General features: G+C 57.9%; 4 protein-coding genes across 4 annotated transcripts in view; 1 reads left to right on the forward strand and 3 right to left on the reverse strand.

The window, feature by feature from the left end:
- Nucleotides 1-2,947: 2,947 nt before the first annotated feature.
- On the reverse strand, nt 2,948-6,310 carry PRDX5 (peroxiredoxin 5). Its single transcript, XM_017537258.2, has 6 exons — nt 6,013-6,310; nt 4,553-4,687; nt 3,953-4,084; nt 3,843-3,881; nt 3,671-3,732; nt 2,948-3,180 (listed from the first exon to the last, which is right to left on the reverse strand). Exons 1-6 carry the CDS (start codon nt 6,205-6,207, stop codon nt 3,075-3,077), a joined length of 669 nt encoding a protein of 222 aa, XP_017392747.1. The 5' UTR covers nt 6,208-6,310; the 3' UTR covers nt 2,948-3,074.
- Nucleotides 6,311-6,342: 32 nt separating this feature from the next.
- TRMT112 (tRNA methyltransferase subunit 11-2) lies at nt 6,343-7,623 on the forward strand. Its single transcript, XM_017537266.2, has 3 exons — nt 6,343-6,972; nt 7,062-7,163; nt 7,280-7,623. The coding sequence occupies exons 1-3, from the start codon at nt 6,895-6,897 to the stop codon at nt 7,475-7,477; spliced, it is 378 nt and encodes a 125-aa protein (XP_017392755.1). The 5' UTR covers nt 6,343-6,894; the 3' UTR covers nt 7,478-7,623.
- On the reverse strand, nt 7,572-17,366 carry ESRRA (estrogen related receptor alpha). Its single transcript, XM_017537253.2, is given in 7 exon segments — nt 7,572-8,605; nt 9,029-9,298; nt 9,380-9,547; nt 9,914-10,042; nt 10,210-10,326; nt 15,394-15,730; nt 17,159-17,366. Coding segments are annotated over 6 exon segments (1,269 nt in total). The 5' UTR covers nt 15,719-15,730; nt 17,159-17,366; the 3' UTR covers nt 7,572-8,345.
- Nucleotides 17,367-18,105: 739 nt separating this feature from the next.
- Nucleotides 18,106-20,860, reverse strand: part of CATSPERZ (catsper channel auxiliary subunit zeta) — a 3,944-nt gene continuing 1,189 nt past the window's right edge. Inside the window, exons 2-5 of the mRNA XM_017537261.2 lie at nt 20,843-20,860; nt 19,245-19,324; nt 18,991-19,057; nt 18,106-18,328 (exon numbers count right to left, since the gene is read on the reverse strand). The exon at nt 20,843-20,860 is cut by the window's right edge and continues 280 nt beyond it. Of these exons, the coding sequence (XP_017392750.1) occupies nt 18,144-18,328; nt 18,991-19,057; nt 19,245-19,324; nt 20,843-20,860 (350 nt within the window). The 3' untranslated portion in view covers nt 18,106-18,143. The remainder of the gene's footprint in view (nt 18,329-18,990; nt 19,058-19,244; nt 19,325-20,842) is intronic.

A 20,860-nucleotide genomic window follows, 5' to 3' on the forward strand; every position in this document is an offset into this window, starting at 1 on the left:
TTTTTTGAGACAGAGTCTTGCTCTGTTGCTCAGGCTGGAGTGCAGTGGCCAGATCTCGGCTCACTGCAACCTCTACTTCTCAGGTTCAAGCAATTCTCCTGCCTCAGCTTCCTGGGTAGCTGGGATTACAGACATACACCAGCATGCCCTGCTAATTTTTGTATTTTTGGTAGAGATGGGGTTTCACCATGTTGGCCAGGCTGGTCTCAGGCTCCTGACCTCAAGTGATCTGCCCACCTAGGCCTCCCAAAGTCCTGGGATTACAGGCATGAGCCACCGCGCCCGGTCTAGGATATTTTGTCATATTTTTTAATGTCGGTCCTTCAGCCACCAGCAGCCCAGGAAGGCCACATGTACAGCTCTGCCAGGTGCAACCCAGGCGTCCAGGGCTCTCTGGTCCAGGACACCATGGCCTGGTCTGCCCTTATCTCCAGGCCTGAAGCCCCACCTGTCCACCCTGGAGACAGCTATGAAAGGCTCTCTTGCCAGATGCTGTTTCATCTTCAGTCCTCCAGGACCTGAAGCAGTTCCCAGGGCCAGTCCCCCCTCCCCTACCGAAGGACGTCCCCCCCTCAAGCTCACCCACATGCTCAGCAGTCAGTGCCACTGCGGCCATAGCCCCACTGCCACCCACACCAGACTGTCCTGGAGGGCCACCCCAGCCCCGGAAGCCCCTTTGACCCTTCCTAAAGGCCCAGCCAGTAGCAGTGGACCCTGGAGGGGATACTTCCTCTAGAGGCCTTGCTTGGTCTCAGCCAGCCCAGATAAGAGCCCAGGAGCAGAGGAAATGGAGACAGCTGAGTGGCAGCGATGGAGCTGGGCTTCCCCAATAGCAGGGAGCTGTCCCGGCAGCACGAGGCTGCAGGAAAGAGCAATGGGGCACACAGCCCATGGGGTCAGCTGTCAGCCACCACTGCCCCCCCATTTGCTGATGAGACAATGAAGCTCACAGGTGCCCTGGAGGAAGCTCCATGTCCATTTTCTCATTTGTACGATGAGAGGATTATGAGGTGGTATCCGGGAAAAAAGGGGGCTTTGCACCATGCGTGTCCACGAGGACAACGCTGTGCCACCAAGTATGGTGGGAGAGGAGAGGCAGTCAGGTTACCAGGGAAGCTGGGAGTGCAGTCAGCCTCCTGCCCTGGCCTGGTCCAAGACCCCTGAAGTGGTGGCAGGTTGTGGGAGAGAACCACAGCGACAGAGGTCGGTGGGCGGCACGACTTGGGAAGGCTGAGCACTGCGACCCTGGGCGGGGAGGCTGGCTCCCCTCCTACTGCGTGTCTGTTCTCACCAACACGGCTATAAGCACCCAGCCCCTCCACCTTCAGCAAGTGGCCCCCCAGATGCACCCTCCCTCCCAGCACACCCCGCCCCCACCTCCTGGGCATTGCTCTCATCATGGGTCCTGCTCTCCACTGCCCATGTGGTACCTCGCTCAGCCTCCCAGCTCAGGGGCTGCACACGGTAGCCACGACCAAGGTGCCTGTAGGGTGCAAGGCAAGCTGCTTACCAGATTCAGAGGCCCCAGTGACCACCAGGCATCCTCTCGTCCCTGACATTCCCCCTACCCCGACACCCACCTTGCACTGTGCTGGGCTGCATGGGACTGTCCCATCCCACCTTCCACTCCTAAGGCTATGGGCTCCCTCGCCTCCCGTACCACTCCCACTGCCTCAAGCGTCATTTGCTCTAGGAGGCCCCTCTTTGACCTTCTTCCTGACCTCTCAAAAGCCCTGGGGACCACTCGGCAGGAAGTGCCCCGGGAACCAGGTATTGTGGTTCCTGACAGTGCAGTTCCACACGGTGATGGAATCCCGACTCCATGTAGGTGGCTGAGAGGCAGCAGCAGCCCACACCTCACCGGATTATTGTGAGGGCTGTTGCCACACCTGGAGCAGGCAGGCAGCATCGACAGCGGCACACAGGCTCCTACACTCCACGCAGCGGGGCCTCACGATCACTGCCTGCGGCCACACACAGCTTCCCAGCGCCAAGAGGCAGATGCCCAGGAGCAGGGCCTGCCATAGCAATGGCCCCTAGCCCCAAACCCTGCTGGTGTCCCTGGCTCGAGGCCCCTCACACCGAGCCACCACTGGTCAGGCCTCACCAGCGTCTTCTCCCCCCCACAGCTCACCTAGACTCTTCTCCCAGGGAGCCCTCCTGGACTGGGCAAGTGCTGTGCTGGAGCCCCTCTCCCTGTCTGTCAGATACTCCTAAGGTGACCTGAGCTCTTCCTGGGATGAGGGTGTGCCCAGGAGGGGTTCAAGTCTGAAAGGACGGTGGGGCTGGGCCCAGCAGGAGTGCTGGGAGCCAAGGTTCCCGCCCTGTTTCCGGCCTAAATGGCACCAGTGAGCACCCAGAGTGCAGGCACAAAGGCCACGCTGTGTACCACATGGCATCGGCTGGGCCTTGCCCTCTGTGCCGCCTCTGTGGGGACTGCTTCCCCTCACTCTTCAGTTTGCTGGCTCCTTCTCGGTGCTCACTAACACCTCCCTCGAGGCCAGGCACAGTGGCCCACACTTGTAATCCCAGCACTTTGTGAGGCCAAGTTGGGTGGATCATCTGTCGGGAGTTCAAGGCCAGCCTGGCCAACATGGTGAAATCCCATCTCTACCAAAAATACAAAAAATTAGCCAGGCGTGGTGGTGGGTGCCTGTAATCCCAGCTACTCGGGAAGCTGAGGCAGGAGAATCACTTGAACCCAGGAGGCGGAGGTTACGGTGAGGCAAGATCATGCCACTGCACTCCAGCGTGGGCGACAGTGAAACTCCATCTCAAAAAGAAAAAAAAAAAAATACCTCGCTCAAAACTCCCTCCCCGACTCCCCCTTAATCAAGCCAAAACCCCCTACATTCTCCCTTTCAGCCCATATGCGCTCTGACCGCTCTCGCCCAGTCTGTGACGACGCCAGGATGCCTGGCACTGAGCAAAACAGCCATTCCTAACCAAGAAGAAGGGCACAAGCCACAAACGTTTATTGCAGAAATCTGGCCAAGGTTCTAATTGCAGGGCCCTGGCACGGGGCTGGGCAGGTGAGATAGGGAGGGGTAGAGGGAGTGATCTGGCCCAGGGCCTCAGAGCTGCGAGATGATGTTGGGTGCTAGGCTGCAGGTGAGGCCTGTGCCATCTGGTTCCACATTCAGGGACTTCACTATGCCATCCTGTACCACCATGGAGAATCTGCCAGAAAGACAGGCCCAGACAGCTGCATCAGCCTGGGCTTGGAGGTAGACCATGGAGATGGGCAGTGAAGAGCCAGGGGCCCAAGAGAACCCCACAGAGGACTCCTTTCCACAAAGGACTCTCCCCCACAGAGGATTCCCCCCACCAGAGGACTCCCCACCGCCACAGAGGACTCTCCCCCCACCAGAGAACTCCTCCCAATAGAAGACTCTCCCCCACAGAGGACTCTCCCCCTACCAGAGGACTCCCTGCAATAGAGGACTCTCCCCCCACAGAGGACTCTCCCCACAGAGCACTCTCCCCAAAAAGAAGATTCTCCCCCCACAGAGGATTCTCCCTCACAGAGGACTCTCCTCCACAGAAGACTCTCTCCCCATTGAGGACTCTCCCCCCACAGAGGATTCTCCCCCAACAGACGATTTTCCCACACAGAGGACTCTCCCCCCACAGAAGACTCTCCCCTCATGGACGACTCTCCCACTTTTACCTCTTGAGACGTCGATTCCCAAAGATGGACACCAACGAATCATCTAGTAATAAGTCTGTCTCCTAAGAAGAGACAAAGAAAAGTGTCAGAAACCCCCGAGGAGGCCAAGGGCCCCCACTGCTCCCCATACTGCTATCTCCCTGTGGAGGTTGGGGGAACACAGAACACTCACCTTCCCAAAGGCCCCAGTAGGGTCAGCCAGGAGCCGAACCTGCAGAGAAAAGAAACGTCACAAGAATAATCTCCTACCTGGCCCTGACTCCCTGCAGGCCCGCATCTCACCTTGCCTTCCGCCTTGTAGGCTCGGCCCCACTCGCCAGTCACAAAGGCATCATTAACACTCAGGCATGCCACCACCTGGACTCCCTTGGCCTTCAGAGCCTCGGCCTGCTCCACAAACCCTGGCAGGTGGGTCTGGGGAAGGGAAATAAAGGGTCAGCAAAGGGATAACTGCATCTGCCCCCCAGCCCACCCTTCATCTCCAGGCCCTCCTCACTGCTCTGCCTCAACAGCTTTGATCAAACAATGAGGGCTGTCTAAACCATTCTATTTCCTTTTTGCCTTGGCCACTAGGAAGCTCAGAATGAAACTTAATGCCTTCTGGTCCAGAATATGAACTTCCCATGGGCAGAACTATGTCTTATTTATCTGACTCCCAAGCACCTTCCACAGTGCCTGTCATTTAGCAAGACCAACAGGGGTGCTGGATTTCATTGCAGTAAGCTTTTCTCCAGCATTGCTGGTGCTGCTCCCTTCCAGCAGCCTCTACTTGTTTTCCAATAGCACTGAAATGCTTTTTGCCTTCCTGTCAGGACTATGTGGAGGACTTCAAAGCAACACAAAACATCCCAGGTCCTGGTCCTCAGAAGGGAAGGGCCTCACCTTGGAACAGCCAGGGGTGAAGGCCCCGGGAACTCCGAACAGCACACCCTTCTTGCCCTTAAACAACTCTGCCAGGTTCACCTTGTTTCCTGGCTCCCCTTCAAACACCTCCACTGCTGGGATGGCATCTCCCACCTAGAAGGAAGGACTCCAAGGTAAGGGCGGTGAGACAGCGGGGCAAACCGGAGGCGGGAAGGTGAACAGAGAGCCTGGCAGCTGCGCCTGCAGGAGCTAGGGCTGACATCCAGCAGGAAACTCCAGCCCTGTCAGAGTTTCCAGGGGCCCTCCCTGCCTGCCCGCACCGAGTTACGCCATATCCTCCAGGTTTCAAGGTGGCCCTAGTCCTCTTAAGGGCCCATTGGTGACAACAGAGAAAGGGCAGGAAGGCCTCCCCAAGTGTCAAAAGGGTTGCATAACACACTGTCTAGGTTACAGGAAAGGAGTGGGATAAATGGGCGGGGGGGGGGGGGAGAGGGCTGCATTTGGGGATGAGGAGGAGTCCCTGAAAACACGGAGGGAAAGGGTCTTGGCCAGGTCTGAGGGTCCCACCCTCACAAGGAGGAAAAGGGAGGATAGCAGCAGGTGGAAAAGTTAGGGTAGGGTGTCCAGGCCCCTACACCCAGGATGTATGGAACAAAAGAAGGAATCTCTTGAAGGAGGAAGGATCCGTCTCCCCGGAGTACTTGAGGGCTTCCTGGGGCCAGAGAGGGTAGGAAGAGAGAGTCAGAGGTGCCGGAGTCTCTGAGGAGCCCGGGGTTGGGAACAGGATGAAGCAGAAAGGGAAAGGGGTCTCACAAGGGTTTGGGAGGAGCAGGGGGAAGGTCCAAGGCCCTGGGGACGGTTCCAGGAGATGAGTGAAAGGACAGGCAGATGGTGGGAATTTGCCATGGGAGGAGTGGAGGTCAGGGGGTGGGATAGGGGAAGCCCCTGCGAGGTCGCTAAGGGACAGCTGTTGCAGAAGACAGACGAGGAAAATCAGGCCGGGCGCTGTGGCTCACGCCTGTAATCCCAGCACTTTGGGAGGCCGAGGTAGGCGGATCACCTGAGGTCGGGAGGTCAAAACCAGCCTGGCCAACATGGTGAAACCCCGTCTTTACCAAAAAATACAAAAATTAGCCGGGCACGGTGGCTCGCGCCTGTAGCCCCAGCTACTCAGGAGGCTGAGGCTGGAGAATCGATTGAACTCGGGAGGCGGCGGTTGCAGTGAGCCGAGATCGCGACACTGCACTCCAACCTGGGCGACGGAATGAGACTCTGTCTCAAAAAAAAAAAAAAAAATGCCTCGGGACTGTCCCAGAAGGTGAGGCCCCCACCATTGGAGAGGAGGGTGGGCAGCCACGCGGGCCTTCTGAGGGGATGGGAGGGGCAGGCAGGAAAGAAGGCGACACCCCCAGACCAGCGGGACGCGGGTTGGCATGGGGAGAGTGGGGGATGTCAGGCCCGGCTCGGCCAGCGGTCACCTTGATCGGGGCCATGGCTGCAGCGACTCTGCTGAAACTGCGGACTCCGCCAGACGCCCACCCTCCTTCACCTCGCCGTCTTGCTGCCGCTCCCGCTGCGGCCGCCGCTCCCACTGCCACAGACTGACCGGCGGCCCCACCAACGAGTACAAAACCCGCTGGGCGTCTCAGGGCGCGCAGCCTGGCTAGTCCCATGCCCGCCCCACGGCTACTTTCACTCCGCCCCCTGGCTGGAGCGACCGCAGCGGGCGGGGCACTGCTGGAGGCGCAGTAGCAATGTCGGCGGAAGGCGGGCCGAGGCCTCTTCCACTGCGCAGGCGCGAGCGGCCACAAGCCGAATAGATCCTCTAGGACCCTAGCCTCATTTGCATGGGGGCTGGACCGCAGGCGTATTTATCAGTGGGGCGGAGCTTTCGGCAGTGGAGCCGCTAATTTGCATACAAGAATGAGGTGCCGCTCGCCTTCCATGGGCCTAATTTAGATGGGGCAGTGTTTCTGCTCCTTAATCGAAAGCGGGGTACAAAAGACGACGGTGTCAGGGGCCTGTGTAGGGTAAAACATGATTATTTTGCGTTCAACGAGAGCCCCTGCATTGCAGCTATTTTGCATATAATTTGCATCTTACGTAGTATTTGTGGCAAAAAAAAAAACTGGGCGTGCGCCGTAGCAATCTCCTGCTAAGACGCTTCCGGTAGCAGCGCGTGACCGGACAGGTCTTTCACCTACCTACCTCAGCTTCCTCAAGCACCAGAAGTTCCGGCAAGTTCACTACTTCCGGTTCTTCTAGCCATCCAATAGCATTGAGTGGCGCATCCTCGGAAGTGACGCAAGCGGAGGACGACCTTCTTCCGGTTCCGGCCTGGAGAAAGCTTGTGAGGAGACATGAAACTGCTCACCCACAATCTACTGAGCTCGCATGTGCGGGGGGTGGGGCCCCGTGGCTTCCCCCTGCGCCTCCAGGTACCAGCCAGCGGCGGTCTCTCCTCTCTTCGGGCGGGGTGGTGGAGCGGAGCCCAGTGCTTGCGTAACTAAACTCTTCCACTCTGCAGGCCACGGAGGTCCGCATCTGCCCCGTGGAGTTCAACCCCCAATTCGTGGCGCGTATGATACCCAAGGTGGAGTGGGCGGCGTTCCTGGAGGCGGCCGATAACGTGAGGATACTTCCCCCGCCCGAGCATATCCCGAGGAGTGAGGGGCGGGCACACCTCAGCCGGACTGAGGAGGGAGTTCGGGATGCCAGGAGATAATTTCAGCCTCTTGCCCACAGTTGCGCCTGGTCCAGGTGCCTAAAGGGCCGGTTGAGGGGTATGAGGAGAATGAAGAGTTTCTGAGGACCATGCACCACCTGCTGCTGGAGGTGGAAGTGGTGGAGGGCACCCTGCAGTGCCCGGAGTCTGGACGTATGTTCCCCATCAGCCGCGGGATCCCCAACATGCTGCTGAGTGAAGACGAATCTGAGAGTTGATCGTGCCAGGCGCCAGTTTTTCTTGTTATGACCGTGTGTATTTTTGTTGTGTATCCCCAACCCTTGACCCAGTAACACACCACACACACAGTGCTCTTGAGCTCCATAGTATATATTTTTTTCTCATTAAAGGTTCAAAACCAAAAGCGGTTTCTCTTTGCAGCAAATATACATTAAAATAGAGTCTCTGTCCAGCCAAGGGCTCTGGGCCCTGGCTTGCCCCATGTCCCTGCGCCTCCCTGGCCAAACCCAAAAATAAATATAGTGTTATTGCTCTGCAGGGCATAGAGGCAGTGCTCTCCTACCCCCTGAGGAGGCTGGGTGGGAGCTGATGGGGAAGCCCTGGCCACCCCAGGGGTCCAGGGGCTGGAGCCTGCTTGGAGTTATTGCTTCAAGGGGGGGCACTAATGCCCAATGCAAATGATGAGAGAGGAGCGAAGGGGGCAGGGGCCTTTGCTCTCCAAGTCCCACTCTGCTCTGGAGAGCGGGTAGGATTAAACAGCAACAAAAGCATAACCCACTGGGAGACAGTGGCCTCCATCCCCTTCCCTCCCTGAGATAGGCTTCTGCCTCCCACACATCCCCTGCAGCCCACTATGGCTTCCGCAAGGCCCCCTGCACTCTGGGGGCACGTTATGGCTTGCAAGGGGCAGCACTGTGCCCAGAGCCTGGACACGTTCCCAGCTTCTGATAACCCCTAGGAGCGGGGAAGGGAGGGCGTGGCGCCTGCTCCCAGGGGCTGATGGCATTGCCCTGGCCCTGCCAGCAGGCTGTGACATTGCCCAGACCCCAACTCTGCCCCAGCCCTTGGGGCTGACCCCATGCTGGGCAGGTCCTGCCAGAACCCCCACCAGTTCCACCCCTTGCCTTAGTCCATCATGGCCTCGAGCATCTCCAAGAACAGCTTGTGCATGGGCACCTTGCCTTCCAGCTTCACGCCATAGAAATGGGCCAGCACTTTGCCCGCTGTCTGGCGGAGGAGCGGTAGCGTGAGCAGCAGCCTGCCCGCCCGCCGCCGCTCAGCACCCCCTCCGGGGCCAGCCCGGCCGGCTTCGTACTCCAGCAGGGCCTCATGCAGGGCTTCTCGCAGCTGCTCCACAGCCTCAGCATCTTCGATGTGCACAGAGTCTGCAAGGAGAGGAGCATGCTGGTGGCCTGGACTATCCCTGGCAAGGGCACTCCCCACATCTGCTTGAGCACTGCTAGATGGGGCCTAAGGAGGAGCCAAACGAGAATTTGTTGATTGGCTTGACTGAGGGGCACCATGAGCCAGGGCCCCACCCTTTCTCCCTCCACTGTGGCCACCTTGTACCCTCCTCACCTTCCCTCCCACTAAACTTGGCCTTTCTGCATGAGCATGACACTAGGGCTCAAAATCCTGTGTGCAGTTTGGAGCTTGCACTTGGCTTGGTTTTTGACTCTGAGCGAATCATTGTTCTTCCCTAAGCCTCAGTTTTCCTTATCTGCAAAATGGGACTGTGACACCATCACTGAGTTAAAAACCTGAAGACCTTATGAAGACACCTGTTAGGTGACCTGCCCCAGGCTCACCTGAATTGGCAAGGGCCAGGACCTTCAAGAGGATGTAGTCCTCTTGCTCCAGCTGGAGGGCCTGCAGTCACTGCACCAGCTGCAGCAGGGCAGCCCCCAGTTCCCCTAGGCCAGCTGCCCGAGCCCCCTCTTCATCCAGGACTAAGTCCTCAGCGAAGGCCAGCTCATCCTGCAGTGGCAGTGAGCGCTGGGCCACACCCAGCACCAGCACCTCCATCCACACGCTCTGCAGTACTGACATCTGGTCAGACAGCGACAGCGATGAGAAGCCTAGAGGGGAGCGGGCCTGGCTGAGCAAGTGCAGCAGAGCCGACTCGTTCAGCGCGGCCCCAGGTCACCTGGGCCCTTTACCTGGGATGCTCTTGGCCCAGCTGATGGTGACCACGATCTCTCGGTCAAAGAGGTCACAGAGGGTAGCCACCGCTGGGAGGTGCCCATCAGGGCCCGCGGGGTCAGGCATGGCATAGAGTTTCTCAGGCTCAACCACCAGCAGATGAGACACCAGTGCATTCACTGGGGCTGTGGCAACAATTAGAGGACAAGCGTCAGGAGGACTCGAGTCTGTTAAGCCTCAGGGATCAAGCATCCTCCCAGAGCTGCTCCCGCTGTGGCCTTCCTCAGTAGCGGCTGGCCAGCAACTTCGCTCCAGGGAAGAGCGCTCACTATCTCCCAGGGAAAGCCCGTCTGTTGTGGACAGGCTGTGAGTGTTGGAAAATCTGTCCCTGTTCCCAGACATACTGCTGCAGGAAAAGGCATTTTCGAATGTCTTGGGGAAATGAATAAGTGAAGAGATGAAGGGGAAACACAGGTCCCAGTGCCCAAGGTAACTATGATGCCACACACAGGCCTCTCGTGTCCTACCCCAGGGACCCACAGTGCTCTCACCTGCCTTCCGGGGGCCTCCGGCTACTGCCAGGGGCCCAGCAGGGAAGGGGCCTGGGAAGGGCAGTGGGTCCACCTCTGGCCGCCGCTTGTACTTCTGCCGCCCACCCCGGACGCGGTCCAGGCGTACTCCTTGAATTGTAGGACAGACAGGATTGTGACTGTGGGGTGGGGGAAGGGCAGGGCTTGCTCTCCAGAGCTTTCCTCCCCAGGCCACTCACCAGAACTCCCAAACCTCGCCCCTACCCGGGCCAGGCCCTGCTCCCCCACCCCTCGCCCAGCCCCTGCCCAGCGCTCACCCTCCTTGAGCATGCCCACCCGCAGGCACTTGGTGAAGCGGCAGGCCTGGCAGGCCTTGCGTCTCCGCTTGGTGATCTCACACTCGTTGGAAGCCGGACAGCTGTACTCGATGCTCCCTGCCAGGAAGAGGCAGGGCTCCAGTGGCGGCCTCCCAGGGCCAGGAGGGGACCCAGCTGACAGGGGAGCTCTGACTCTCCCCAGCCAAGCACAGGTGTGGGGATATGGGGAGGAAAGGGAGACCAGGCAGCCATAGGCAGGCAGGAAGAGGAGCGGCTGCTGGGTGGCGGGGCCCTGCCTGGACAAGGGAGGAGCTGGACTGGGCAGCTGCGCTACATCTGGGCCCCAAGCCTCAGCTCTGGACCATACTGCCCTCATCTGCTGACAAGGGCCACAAGGGACTCTGCATTGCTAAACCCAGTGGTCAGTTCTCAGTCCTCATGTTACTTGGTCTAAAAGGAGCATCTAAGGCCACTGGTCACTTCCTGCTCCTAGAAACACTTAAAGACCTTCTTTTGCTTCTAGGACACCGTACACTCTGGTTTTCCTCCCACCGCGCTGGCCACTTAGTGGTTTATGTACATCTCCCCAAGCTCTTCCATCCGGAACTCCAGGGCTGTCCTTGGAGTTTGTCTCCAGTCCCATGGCGATCTTCCCCAGCTGTTCGGCTCTCACAGTTCTACCTCCAGCCTGGACCTGCTGTGAGCTCCAGACTCATCTCTCCAGCTGCCTCCTCAACATCCTGCATGTCTAGAAGGAATCTCGGACGGAACACGGCCTGCGTGGACTCCACCTGTTCACTCGGCAGCATCTTTGGTTCCTTTCACACCCCACATCCAAGCCATTGACACGTTCTGGCGGGCTTTACCTCCTCCTAGGTCCAGAAACCACCTCCTGTGTCTGGCAACTGCTTCCACCCTTGACCTGAGTCACTGTCACCTCGCCCCTGCTGGTCTCCTGCTCTGTCCCTGCTTGCTCCAGTCTATTCTCAACACAGCAGCCAAGAGGGTCCTATTAAAACTCCATCACACCCTGTGCCTCCTCTGCTCAAAACCCTTGGGGGATTCCCTTCTCAGAGTCGAAGCCAAAGCAAACCCACGTCCTCCCAAGCCTACGCCCCTGCTCCTTGCCACCTTTTTATTTTTGAAACAGAGTCTCTCTCTGTCACCATGCTGGAGTGCAGTGGCACCATCTTGGCTCACTACAACCTCCACCTCCCGGGTTCAAGTAATTATCCTGCCTCAGCCTCCCGAGTAGCTGGGATTACAGGTGTCCACCACCACGTCCAACTAATTTTTGTATTTTTAGTAGAGACACGGTTTCACAATATTGGCCAGGCTGGTCTTGAACTGCTGATCTTGTGATCCGCCCGCCTCAGCCTCCCAAAGTGCTAGGATTACAGGCATGAGCTACCGCACCTGGCCCCTTGCTGCCTCTTAACCTCTGCTCCCTCCTTTGGCCTCCTCCATGTTCCTCAAACAGGCCCTGCCCGGAGCTCTGATCCTAAGATCCACACAGGCTCCCTCACCTTCTTCAGATCTCTGCTCACTGTCACCTTGAGAAGCCTTTCCTGGCCACCCTGTGACAATGCCAAATCCGTTTGCAGAGCCCTCCTGGCCTCTGAACCCTGCTTATGGTTTCTCTTCAGCCCTTAGCCCCACAGAGCATGCGCAAATGCGCTTACCTATCTTGTTTATTACACCTCCCTCTTCAGTGGCAGCTCCACCGGGGCAGGAGCTGGCTCCAGCGTTAGCCCAGGGCCTGGCACATAGTAGGTGCTGGCGGCCCTCTCAGCCTCACAGGCCCCACAAGGACCAAAATGACACAGCCAGCCAGCAGGCCAGCAGCACATTTCTCCTCACAGTGCGTTTTCTCTTACCCCCTATTTGGGCTTCTGAACTCAGCTCAAGACACCATAGCCGGGTACTCACGCCTGTAATCCCAGCACTTTTGGAGGCTGAGGCAGGCGGACCACCTGAGGTCAGGGGTTTGAGAGCAGCCAGGCCAACATGGCAAAACCAACTCCCTAGTAAAAATACAAAATTAGCTGGGAGTGGTGGCACATGCCTGTAATCCCACCTACTTGGGAGGCTGAGGCAGGAGAATTGCTTGAACCTGGAAGGCAGAGGTTGCAGTGAGCTGAGATCATGCCACTGTACTTCAGCCTGGGCAACCAGAGTGAAACTCTGTCTCAAAAAAAAAAAAAGATGGCACGATGGCTCACACTGGTAATCCCAGCACTTTGGGAGGCTGAGACAGGCAGATCACCTGAGGTCAGGAGTTCGAGACCAGCCTGGCTAACATCAAGAAACCCCAACTCTACTAGACATACAAAATTGGCCGGGCATGGTGGCACAAGCCTGTAATCCCAGCTACTTGGGGGCTGAGGCAGGAGAATCACTTGAACCTGGGAGGCAGAGGTTGCAGTAAGCCGAGATCATGCCACTGCACTCCAGCCTGGGCAGCAAGAGCAAAACTCGGTCTCAAAAAAAAGACACTTCCTCAGGGAAGCCCTCTGGAGCCTCAGAACCAGCCCCTTCCCCTGGCATACCCCCAGCACCTCCCCTTCCTGTGCATACTTGTAATAAGACAAGTCTGTGCAACTCACTGCTGCCCAGCTCTCCCCTCTGCTAGAAAGTAAACTGCTTGAGGGCAGAAACGGCCCTGCTCCAGCCCCAGCTGTGTCCCCAAGGCCCGGAACACTGGCCAGGACAGCAAAGCACAGGTCTGTGCCAAGCAGGGATTCTGGCTACCACATATTTTATGACCTTGGGCAAGTAGCATACTTAACCCCTTGAGCCCTCAGTTTTCCCGGCTGTAAAAGTGGGATGATAAGGAATGTCCCACAGAGATGGGTGGTGAAAATAAAAGGGGATAATACGGGCAAAGCGTCTACCATGGTTCTGACTCCTAGGTGCTCAGTATACAATTCCTATCCATAGCCAGCACTCAATAAATATTTGTCAACAGTCAACATACAGTGAAGGGCCCCAGGGTGGGTAGGAGGCACCCGCACCCGGGCCTGCTGGCTCACTGGTCTTCAGAGTGGGAAGGGCGTACAAAGGTTTAGATCAAGGATTTTGGCCAAGTTAAAGCTTGCTAGATTGGCCGGGCACAGTGGCTCCCACCTGTAATCCCAGCACTTTGGGAGGCAGGTGGATCACCTGAGGTCAGGAGTTGGAGACCAGCCTGGCCAACATGGTGAAACCCTATCTCTACTAAAAATACAAAAATTAATCGCCTGTGGTGGCGGGCACCTATAATTCCAGCTACCTGGAGGCTGAGGCAGGCAAATCACTTGAACCCGGGAGGCAGAGGTTGCAGTGAGCCATGACAGCGCCATTGCACTCCAGCCTGAACAAGAGTGAAACTCCATCTCAAAAACAAAAACAAAACTTGCTGGAGAAGGCTGGGCGCGGTGGCTCACGCCTGTAACCAAAGCACTTTGGGAGGCCGAGGAGGACAGACAGCCTGAGCTCAGGAGTTCCAGACCAACCTGGGCAACACAGTATAATCCCATCTTTACTAAAATACAATAAATTAGACAGGCGTGGTGGTATACACCTGTAGTCCCAGCTACTTGGAAGGCTGAGGTGGAGAATTGCTTGAACCCAGGAGGCAGAGGCTGCAGTGAACCGAGACTGTGCCACTGCACTCCAGCCTGGGCTACAGAGCGAGACTGTCTCCAAAAACAAAACAAAACAAAACAAAACTTGCTGGAATGTCACAATCAGCCATTGGGCACCTGTCCAAAGTTCAGTGTTATTAGTAATAAGCAGAGGCAGCAGTCTAACATTGAAGAGCTCAGCTATGGATCTATACTGACCCAAGTTCAAATCCTGTCCTGCCATTTCCTAGCTGTGAGACTTCAACAAAGTTTCCAATGCCTCTCTTAGTCTCAGTTATAACAGTGCTGACACCTTAAATAGAGTTGCTATCAGGACTAACTGAGATCATAAAAGGACACGATGCCTAGCACAAGGTAAGCATTCAAGACTTTTTTATTTTTTTTGAGACACAGTGTCTCTCTGTCGCCCAGGCTGGAGTTCAGTGGCTCGATCTCCGTTGACTGCAACCTCCTGGGTTCAAGCAATTCCCTGCCTCAGCCTCCCAAGTAGCTGGGATTGCAGGAGCCCACCACCACGCTGCCTAATTTTTATATTTTTAGTAGAGATGGGGTTTCATCATGTTGGCCAGGCTGGTCTTGAACTCCCAACTTCATAATCCAACCGCCTCAGCCTCCCAAAGTGCTGGGATTACAGGCGTGAGCCACCGCGCCCAGCCGATATACATATATATTTTTAATTATACGTGTTATAGCCCCAAAGTAACAAATGGCTAGGTAAAAACAGAAATAATGGAAATAACAGGCCCTTCCCAGGTAATGCTTACATCAGCATCCTGCTCATTCCCCAAATTCTGATATGCTTTCCTGAGTGAGAAAAAAATCAGAGACTTTTAAGAGCAGAGATGCCTGTTAGTCTTTTTAAAGTTGGGTGCTAAACTATGATATAGTCCCTCTCAAATACCAATAAAAATCTGCCTTGTTTTGGGAGGCCGAGACAGGCAGATGATTTTAGGTCAGGAGTTTGAGAGCAGCCTGGCCATCATGGTAAAACGTCATCTCTACTAAAAATACAAAAATTCGCTGGGCATGGTGGTGCACACCTGTAGTCCCAGCTACTTGGGAGCCTGAGGCAGGAGAATCTCTTAAACCCAGGAGGCGGAGGTTGCAGTGAGCCGAGATCTGGGCAACAGAGTGAGACTGCCTCAAAAAAAAGAAAACAAAATTAAAATCTTTGTGTTGGTGCTGCTTTGGGGAAATCAAGAAAATGGGACATGTTCTATGCTGGGGAGAGGTCAGAAGCTGCCAGAAAGAAGAACAAACCTTAGGAACAGACACAGGCTGCCTTGGACTCTTTCAGAGCCACCGTAGAAGGTGCTGGGCCTAGAGTACCCAGAAACCCAGGTGGTGCCCTGAGCTCACTCACATCCACTGCAATGCATCGGCACACACTGGCGCCTTCACCACGCTTCTAGGGAAAAGGGTGTCTGGGAGGTAGAGGGCCTGGAAACGCCAGATTGCCAGCCTTGAGCGGCGCCACGGCCACCTGGGGGCCTACTGCACCCAGCAGTATACCCAGAGGGTGCAGGGCAAAGGCCAGGGGAGTGGGCTGGGGGCTCACCCTGGATGGTCCTCTTGAAGAAGGCTTTGCAGGCCTCACAGGATGCCACACCGTAGTGGTAGCCGGAGGCCACGTCCCCACAGACCAGGCAGAGGCGCTTGGGCAGGGAGCTGAGCACCAGCTTCCCACCGCCCTGCTCGCCAGGCCCAGCCCCCTCCCCATCCTCCTCTTCCTTATGGCCTGGGAGGCAGCGGGTGGGAGCTGGACCAGGGGCAAGGGTCACAGGAGGCTCGGTCTCCGTCTCTGAGGAACCCTTTGGACTGTCGGGGCTGGCCGGCTCTGCCTTGATGTATAGAGGCTCAATGCCCACCACCTGGCTGGACATGGCGCTGGTCACCTGCAGGGAGAGACCCATAGGTTCGCAGGGAGGCACTGGCATGGGGGATGGAAGACACCCTGCCACAGGGTTGCCCAACCTCAGGCCTAGGGCCAGGCTTCCAGGCCCAGCAAGTGGGGAGGAAGTGGGGGCAGAGTCCAAGGAAGGACTGCCCAGGAACAGAGCCCCCCTCCCAGCTGTTGCCATGGAAACAGAGTCTCCAGAGCCTACACAGCCGGTAACTGACAGCAGGTCTCCCCCTTGGGAACCTGGGGGAGGCTTAGAAAGCCCTTACTCCCACCCAGGTCAGGAAGCAGGGTAACCATAGCCCCCAGGCAACCTTCAACCCCCCCTGGAATCCCCAGCCAGGAGCAGGATACCTCCCAGTTTTCTCCAGATGTTCGGGGGACCTCTGAGACCCTGCCTTCATCGGGGTATTCCGCATTGGAGGGCACAACTGAAGCGCAGACCCAAGGGCAGTGGCCGTGTTCACACCGAGTTCACACACCACTCACAGGGCTGCGCAGGGGCCCCACAAGCCCACGCAGGCTCACTCTCTGCAGAGGGCCTTCACACTTGCACCAGCCTTCCCAAACCGATGCTAACTCCCGCTCACACTTGTGCTCACACACTTCATCTGGAGCGCACACCCCATACGCCAACTCAGTCAAGGCTCATGATCACACACACTCTCACTAGGTCCCCACGTCCACACGCACGGGCAGGGACTCGTGAAAACACCTCCAGAGCTTTTCACACCTGACACGCGGCTACCCTCCTGCCCCAGCATGCCGATTCCAGGCACCTCCTCTGGACCGGCCTGCGCGTCCACTCTCACACTCCCGCTGTCGCAGAGGCCGCCACCTCCCAGGGCGCCGCGCCCCGCCCCTCAACCTGCGCACACCTTTGGGAAGTTGCCTAAAGTTGCTACGCCTCCCCTCCCCCCGCGGGGGACCTCTATCAGGTTATCAGGAAGTAAGTGGGGAGAGCCAAGGAGGAGGAAGTTCTCCCTAGCCGGTGCGATGACCTTTGACCCAGAGAGGAGGGTGGCCCCAGGCCCCTTCGAGCGCCCCCACGTGGTCTTCGGAGCCCCTTCCCCGACTGAGAGCCCTCCCCGTCTTCCACCCCGGCCCGCCGCAGAGACTTCGGCAAGTGCCGGATTGAACCCTGCCCCGGGACGGGGTGGATCGGAGGCCCAAGGCTGATCCGGGCCAGGACCCGCAGCCAGAGCCAGACTCTGCCCTAGGCCGGTCCACAGGACTTGGACGCCGGATCCCGCCTGAACCCTGACCAGTCCAGCCCTCGACTGGGTCCCGACCGTGGCCCGGACTGGCCCCAGAGCTGGAGCTCGCCTGCAGCCCGCCCCGCCCGCCTCCCTGCCGCGCTCGCACATGGACCCCGCGCCCCGCCCGCCCACCCCCGAGGCAGCGCTCCCCTCCGCCCCCGGACCTCGGGCTCCGGCAGGGCTGGCGGGCAGGCATGGGGGCCGGGCGGCCCGGAATGCCGGGGTGAGCCGGGGGCCGCGGGCGGCCCCTCCTCCGCCGCCTCCTCGGGCCGCGCCGCCCCACCGCGCCGCGTCCCCTCACTCGGCGGCGCCGCCGGCTGCTTGTAGGACACAAAAGGACATCGCGGCCGCTTCCTACTCCGCTTCCTCCAGCTGACAGCGGGGGCGGGGCCGGCCGTGCGCATGCAAAGCAGGGGGCGGGGCCCGGGGTCCTATGCTAATCGGACCAGCGGGGCGGGCGGCGCCTGCGTGCCCGGACGAGTCGGGGCGGAGCCGGGAGCGGCAGTGGGCGGACCTCCGCGCAGGTCCCGCCCCCAAGTCTGCCGAACCACTGCGGCGCACAGGCGTACGCGGCCCCTGGAGAGGGGCGGGGCGAGAGACGCGGAGAGCGCGGGGAATAGAGCCGATAGCTAGTGGGGCCAGAAGCGCTCTTTCGTAACAGAAAGAGGCGGGGCGCGCTGCGCGCCAGAGGAGTGGGCGAGGCGGTGCAGGCTGCAGCTGCGGAGCAGGGAGAGACCACTTACATATGAAAACGCAAGGGCGGGACGAGTGGAGAGGCTGGACCTGCTACCTATGCTTGAGGGGCGGAGCCTAGAGCGCCCTCGCGAGGGGGGAGGTGCTGCCCCCTTCCCTTTGTCCCCTTTCCCCAAAGCGACACCAGCTGGGCACTCGAACCGTAGACCCAGTAGCCCCACAGAGCTGCGGAACTCTGGGTGGGCGAAGCCGACCTAAAACATTCAAGATGCCCTGGATTGCGAGTCCCGGAAGGTAGGGCCGATAGGGCCCGGACGGAGAAAGCTCAAGGTCACTGCGGTGACCGAATGAAGGTCATGGGGAAGGGCGGGGCCCCGTGTGTCCGCCTCACGCGGGCTGCCATGCACTGACTCACGGATCATGCATAGACTCTTTTATTTCTTTAGGACTCAAATTTTACTCAGATGGGGTCAGGCTGGGATCTGGGGACCCGGCATGGCACGGGGCTGGTTCGGGTCTGCTCGAGCCCAAGGCGTCCTCAATCACGTACAGCCTCTTGCTCCGGCGCTTCTTGAGCCCCTCGATGTATTGCCGCAGCTCCTTGGTCAGGAAGTGGTCCCTGCCGATCCCTAACCGGTAGCCTAGGAGGAGGGCAGAGCTCGGGTCAGGGCAGTGAGCACCGGAAAGGTCTCCCCACCAGCAGGCCCCGCAGGTGTGGTTTGAAGAACTGCCGATGATTGGGGGTAGCAGCAGCGCAGGGCACTCAGGTCTGTGTTCGCTTGGGAAACTTTTGACTCTTTAAGGGTGCTGAGTGTTAAGGTGGAGGATGGATGAGATCAAGGCTAGGGAAGACGTTGCAGGCCTGAACTAGGACGGTGGTAGCTAGCAGTTTGCCCACCTTCTGGACCAGCCATCCACTCTAAGCCATCAGCTGGCCCTCTGTCACCGCTGTGCTTTCGTACCCCAGCAACAGAAGTTCACCCAAATAACCCACTGTCCAAAGGCGCCTCACAGCCAGAGGGAGTCGAGGCCACACCAAACCTGTCATCCCACTGGGCAGGTGGAGAAACAGCCACAGAAAAGCCTCCCTTAGCTAGAGAGGGGCTGTGCCCAGCCTGGAGCCCAGGCCTCTGACCATCACCATATACCCTCCTGGGACTGGGTCTTCCTGTGCCCAGTCCCTTAGCTTTTAACTTTTATGGGGCCCTTGGAATACTCATGAGTGCCAAGGGCACTGACAAACATAAGGCAGCCTGAAACCCCAGCCCAGCAAAATCCACCAGAAGCTGTGGTGGGAGCTCACTCCAGAGTGCTTCAGTGAGGATTTCCAGAACTTCATTCTCCATGAGTTCCATCAGGGGCAGCGGCACCTGGAGAAGCAGTAAGAGGTTTAGGCATCCAGGGGACTTCATCTCTGCCCACAGATGAAATGCCCCACCTGCTCCCTGTGGCCCCCAAACCCCCTAGCAGCCTGCCTGCCACTCGACCCTGCCAGTCACCCCCAACTGGCCTATTCCCTACCCCATTGAAACTCCCAGTCTCCCCGGCCCCTCCAACCCTGTTCTGCTGCTCTGCCCAGTAGGCTTGATGGGGTATGTGCTTCGAAATATCGAGCGATGACCTTGAAGAAGACTTTTCTGGAAAAAGAGAAAAAAGGGTCAGCCATCTGCAGACTCCTGGGCCTTCCCTGGAGCAGAGGAGACGGGCAGGCACCTGGTGGGAGGGAGTGGCCTTCAGAGATCTGTGGCTGGTGCAGCTTTGTGGTCAGCATGGGACAGAGGTTACAAGCCTGGGCTTTAGAGCCCCCCCACCTGGTTCCAGTTTTGACTGCCCCACAGTGTGGCACTTCCGACCAGTGACTGACACTCTCTGACCCTCAAGTTCTTCATCAGTAAAATGTGGTAATAAGAATAGCTCTTCGTGGAGGTTGTGAAGTTTGAAGGTGACAATGCAGGGGAAGCCTGGTGCCTGGCACACAGCAAGTGCTCAATATGTGCCCATTGTTACATTGTTATTGGCTGTGATTCTCTGATGAAGTGGGTTGGGGGTGCCAGACAGTGCCCAGCATGTGGCAGGGGCTTAGAAATTGTAACCAGCAACTGACTAACGGAAAGATGAACACGTCCTCAACCAGCGCAAATCCTGAGACGAGGAATTAACTCTTGCAACTGGCCAGATGATTCCATTAAAAACACAGGCTTCCCTGGGCATGGTGGCTCACGCTTGTCATCCTAATCCTTTGGGAAGCCAAGTGAGACTAGCCTGGGCAACATGGCGAAATTTTCACTACAAAAAAAAAAATTTTAATTAGCTGGGCAGGGTGGCACCGGCCCGTCTTCCAAGCTCAGGGTGGTGGGGGTGGTTGGGGGTGGTGAGGGTGGCTGAGGTTGGAGGATCCCTTGAGACTAGGAGTTTGAGACTGCAGTGAGCTATGATCACAACACTGCACTCCAGCCTGGGTGACAAAGCAGGACCCTGTCTCTAAAAAAACATAAAAAGGCTGGGCGCAGTGGTTCAGGCCTGTAATGCCAGCACTTTGGGGGACCAGGATGGGCCGATCACTTGAGGTCAGGAGTTCGAGACCAGTCTGGGCAACATGGTGAAACTCCGTCTCTACTAAAAATACAAAAATTAGCTGGGTATGGTGGCGCGCGCCTATAATCCCAGCTACTTGGGAGGCGGAGGTTACAGTGAGCAGAGATTGCGCCATTACACTCCAGTTTGGGCGACAGAATGAGACTGTCTCAAAAAAAATAAGCGGTAGGTGGGAGGATCACTTGAACTGCAGTGAGCTATAATCGCACCACTGCACTCCATCCAGCCTGGACGACAGAGCGAGATCCTGCCTCAAAAACAAACCAAAAAACCCCGCAGGTCCTACCACGGGGTCTTTGTGCAATTTATTTGGTGCGTCCTTGCCGGGACTCGGCGCGCGACGACCAAAAGGCCTGTTACAACGCCTGCCCGGGAGGGGGCGCTCCAAGAATGCCTGGCGGATTTGAAAGGCAAAAGATGCGCGCTGGCGCCTCTCCCAGGGAATCCTAGAAACTTGGATCCCATCAGCTTCCCCCCCCCCATTTTACAGCTCCGGACATTGAGTCCCTGACCAGCCTCTTGCCCCGCTGGCGCCCACGGCCTGGCGAGGCCTCACTGACCGGCCTTGATCTCGGATG

The sequence above is a fragment of the Cebus imitator genome, unplaced genomic scaffold, assembly GCF_001604975.1.
Source record: "Cebus imitator isolate Cc_AM_T3 unplaced genomic scaffold, Cebus_imitator-1.0 Scaffold102, whole genome shotgun sequence".
In the NCBI taxonomy this organism is placed as follows: domain Eukaryota; kingdom Metazoa; phylum Chordata; class Mammalia; order Primates; family Cebidae; genus Cebus; species Cebus imitator.

Excerpts from the sequence above, each read along its gene's own strand:
- PRDX5 (XM_017537258.2), bottom strand. The coding sequence starts at position 6,207 with ATGGGACTAGCCAGGCTGCGCGCCCTGAGACGCCCAGCGGGTTTTGTA. Across the intron at positions 4,688-6,012 it reads CAGCCATGGCCCCGATCAAG|GTGGGAGATGCCATCCCAGC; the intron begins GTGACCGCTGGC and ends CCTTCCTTCTAG. Across the intron at positions 4,085-4,552 it reads TCACCCCTGGCTGTTCCAAG|ACCCACCTGCCAGGGTTTGT; the intron begins GTGAGGCCCTTC and ends TCCCTTCCCCAG.
- TRMT112 (XM_017537266.2), top strand. The coding sequence starts at position 6,895 with ATGAAACTGCTCACCCACAATCTACTGAGCTCGCATGTGCGGGGGGTG. Across the intron at positions 6,973-7,061 it reads GCTTCCCCCTGCGCCTCCAG|GCCACGGAGGTCCGCATCTG; the intron begins GTACCAGCCAGC and ends TCCACTCTGCAG. Across the intron at positions 7,164-7,279 it reads TCCTGGAGGCGGCCGATAAC|TTGCGCCTGGTCCAGGTGCC; the intron begins GTGAGGATACTT and ends TCTTGCCCACAG.